Here is a 4,007-nt window from a genome sequence, read left to right on the forward strand (position 1 = left end):
GTTAGTCTTTTTATTTGTTTAACATTGGCTTGTAAACCGGCTTATTTGTGAAAATAATCTAGTCCTATTTGTCAATTTTTAATCCATATTTCTCGATAACTTATCCTCGGATTTTGTTCCATTTTCTTTTGCTTGAAAACTGAGGAAAGAGTTATCAAATATAACGAGTATGAAACATTTTAATTGCTGTAAAATACCTTTCTTATTTAATGATCTACTTTGAAGCAGTGCTTCCTCTATTTAGGACTCATGCAAAGGAAGAGAAATGACACCTTGTAAATGCATCAATAACAATGTGAAATAAATATTTAGAGCTCAGAGAAGTTTACATTTTACTGCAGAGAAATATGAGTTCAGGTAAAGAAATTCAGTGTATTTGACCAGAAAAACAGTTATAGAAAAGAGAATAAAGAGTGATTTCCTCATTTATTATGATCCTTATACTTTAATTAGGCAGCAGCAGCAACAACAACAACATTTAGTCTCAAATTAAAGAGCACAAGTGTAAAGATAGAATACTTTACAGAAAGTGGTGAGAATAAAATGTCTCTGATAAAGAAGCTCTGGTGCTTTCACTCTTTAAGACCCGTGCAGAGGAAGAGACACAACAAGCAACAAAAACCTCAAGAAACTCAAACATTTACAGGACAATAATGACAAGGTGGCAAAGGACCGCCCACAATGTTTGATTGACAGGTGAAGAACAATCAGCTCTGGGCAACAATGATGGAGACAAAATGAGTTTAAGAATTAAAACATGAATTTAACCCTCTGCTCTTTCAATCACGTCTGTCTATTTGAGTTTACAGAACTCAGCAGTGTTTTCATGCTTATGATACATCCAAAGTCCAGCATAGAGAGGCTGAGTGAATGTGGTCTGGACTCTGTGGAGGAGAGTCATGGTTTCAGAGACGCTGTAGAAGGACAGAATACCTGCGCTGTGATCCAGGTACACTCCTACTCTGGAGGACGGAGGACCAGAGACGGGAGCTTTGACTTTGTTGTAACGAAATGTAGACCTTTCTTTGTTGCAATCTAACGTCCAAGATTTATCATTGAATCCAAACAGACATTCATCACTGTTCCCTGTTCTGCTGATATTCTTGTATGAGACGGCTACAACAGCTCCTGTCCCTCTCCACTCCACCTCCCAGTAACAACGTCCAGTCAGACTCTCTCTACTCAGGACCTGATGCCAATAAATGAACCTGCCTGTGTGACTAGAAAAAGACTGTTGTTTCCTTATAAATGTTACTTTTCTGTTCCCCTCAGACAATAACAGGTGTGTGTTCACTGTGTTTGGATCCAGAGTGAGTTCACGTGAATACCTTAAGAGTCCAGCTCTGCTCGTGGGCTCTGCTGGTGAATGTGACAGTAAAACGTCCACTTCAGTCACAGCCAGTGAGACGTTTGTCCACTTCTCCTTCAGGACGTCCTGTAGTTGATCTCTGACTTCTGACACAGCCGCCGTCACGTCCTCAAAGGAGCTCAGAGGACGGATGTGGATGCCGGTGGAGTCTGTAGCTTCTCCGAGTGGTGGCAGTGAGGGGTAGTTGTGTAGAAACTGGTGGTGATCCTCTGTGTGTGAGAGCAGCTTCAGCTCAGCGTCTTTCCTCTTCAGCTCAGCGATCTCCTGCTCCAGCTTCTCCTGAAGCTCTTTGACTCGACTCACTTCCCTTTTCTGCCGGGATCTGACCTGCTGCTTCACATCGGAGCTTCTGTTCTCCAGGAGGCGGATCAGCTCGGTGAAGATCTTCTCGCTGTCCTTCACCGCTTCATCGGCGGAGAGATTGACGGCCTCCACCTGCTGATGGAGCAGCTTCACGTCCTTCTCTCGGTCCTGGATTCTCTGCTGGATGTTGAGTCGACTCCCCTCCAGCTCTCTCTGCCTCTCGGTCCTTTCTGCTGCAGCTGAGACCGTGTCGTGGCCTTTATGTTCGTCCACAGAGCAGAGGTAACAGATACACTGCTGATCAGTACGGCAGAACATCTTCATCACCTCGTCGTGACGAGAGCAGATGTTCTGCTGGAGCTGGTTGGACGGGTCCACCAGCTTGTGCTTCTTTAACGGAGCCGCTTCATAATGACGCTGGAGGTGTTTCTCACAATAAGAAGCCAGACACACCAGACAGGACTTGACGGCTTTCAGTCTCCTCCCAGTGCAGACATCACAGGCCACATCTTCAGGTCCAGCATAGCAGTGATCAGCAGCAGCAGCTTGGGGTCCAGTCTTCTTCAGCTCCTCCACTAAAACTGCCAGCATGGTGTTTTTCAGCAGGACAGGCCTCGGTGTGAAGGTCTGCCTACACTGAGGGCAGCTGTGGAGTTTCTTACCATCCTCTTCATCCCAGTGGCTTTTAATACAGTTCATGCAGTAGCTGTGTCCACAGGGAGTAGTCACCGGATCCTTCAGTAGATCCAGACAGATGGAACAAGAGAAGGTTTCCTGATCCAGCTGAACTCCTTTCTGCGCCATTTCACCTCTCAGTAGCAGCGACTGTCTGAGTTTCACTTCCTGAGAAGCGACTCTGCTCTGACTTGTGATCTGAACAACACGTGATGGTTCAGTAAATGGGGCCTGGCAGCTTGTTGCTTCACCACCATGTTGGTTCCACCCATCTCTGAAGCTGTAGATCTGAAGGGGAGGGAACAAGGAAATACCCTGATAGGGTGCAGCTGCTGTGTTGGAGAGCAGGAGGAAGAGGGAGGGGCTTATCAAGCTGTGCTTCACTCCAGGAAGAAGAGCAGCGCTGTGAACGTGAACTTTGTTTCCTCTTTTACAGACGGAGACTCGGTTAAAACCTGCTCCATGTTTGAAAGAGTTTATGTATTTTGAGTTGTAACATATTTCTTGTCTCCTCAGGCTTTGCTCATGTCTCCATCTCATGCTCAGATTTTGTTGAGTTTTCTTTTACTGCTTAAAAAAACAACCAGATGACAAAAGAGTTATTAAATAAACTGGTCTAAATGGTTTTATATGTTTTAAGACTATCTCTATATCAGGTCATGGCTCAATAAAAGAGGATTCTGTAAAAGGTTTATATATTTTAACGTCTATAGAACAAGGTTGAGGGTTGAAACAGTGAGTGTGTTTCTGTACTCTCTGACAGAAGCCGATCAAATCTAATAATGAGATGAATGCAGCACTGAGGTTATCATTATCAACATACACAGGCAAATTAAAATCACCTCCAATGATTATTTTATCTGTTTTCAGGACTAAACTTGATAAAAACCTGGTGCCAGTTACACTATAACAAATATAATTGTCTCTGTTGTTTTAGCAGGTTGGGTGTGAAAGAGCTTCCAAATGAGTTATAATGTAATTTATGTTTAAGGTTTATTAATATGCTTGAGTCAAAGATGGCTGCTACTCCACCTCCTGTAATGATATGACTTTGAGGAGTTGATTTATTTAGGTTGACATATTCTTCATGACTCATGAATGAATGCATTAGTGAACACTGTAGTGCACGTTATGTTTTCCTCTCTTTGAGTCCTGATGCTCCTTAAAGAGGACAACTGGAGCTTTAAAGTGACATCACATGGGGGGTGTGGCATTGCCCACTTTCCTTGGCCGGTCTTTTCAAAATAGAAGCCTTCACAACAAGCACATTTTATGAAAGAAGACAAGTAGTATAGTAGTAAGTGTTTATTCAGTCAATCATTACAACACAATAAGTAAAGCCACAATCTAATCTACTAAAGCAAAAGACTGAAAAGGTATAGCTACAAGCATAATGCGTATATATATATATATATATATATATATATATATATATATATATATATATATATATATATATATATGTATATATATATGTATATATATATATATATATATATATATATATATGTATATATATATACATATATATATATATATATATATATATTATGTATCCTAAACTCTTATATAATCTAAATTCAATTTCAGAGCTGATAATATTTTAATATATAAAATACATACTATATATATATATATATATATATATATATATATATAT

General features: G+C 40.9%; 1 protein-coding gene across 1 annotated transcript; it reads right to left on the reverse strand.

Moving 5' to 3' along the window:
- Positions 1-446: 446 nt before the first annotated feature.
- Positions 447-2,485, reverse strand: LOC137787948 (tripartite motif-containing protein 16-like). The gene has a single exon (XM_068580727.1). It carries the CDS (start codon positions 2,474-2,476, stop codon positions 794-796), a length of 1,683 nt encoding a protein of 560 aa, XP_068436828.1. The 5' UTR covers positions 2,477-2,485; the 3' UTR covers positions 447-793.
- Positions 2,486-4,007: the final 1,522 nt, after the last annotated feature.

The sequence above is a fragment of the Clinocottus analis genome, unplaced genomic scaffold (assembly GCF_023055335.1).
Source record: "Clinocottus analis isolate CAN_PGR_092001 unplaced genomic scaffold, fCliAna1.0.p SCAF_17, whole genome shotgun sequence".
In the NCBI taxonomy this organism is placed as follows: Eukaryota; Metazoa; Chordata; class Actinopteri; order Perciformes; family Cottidae; genus Clinocottus; species Clinocottus analis.

What these genes read in the sequence shown, in the direction of transcription:
- LOC137787948 (XM_068580727.1), bottom strand. Translation starts at nt 2,476, where the DNA reads ATGGCGCAGAAAGGAGTTCAGCTGGATCAGGAAACCTTCTCTTGTTCC.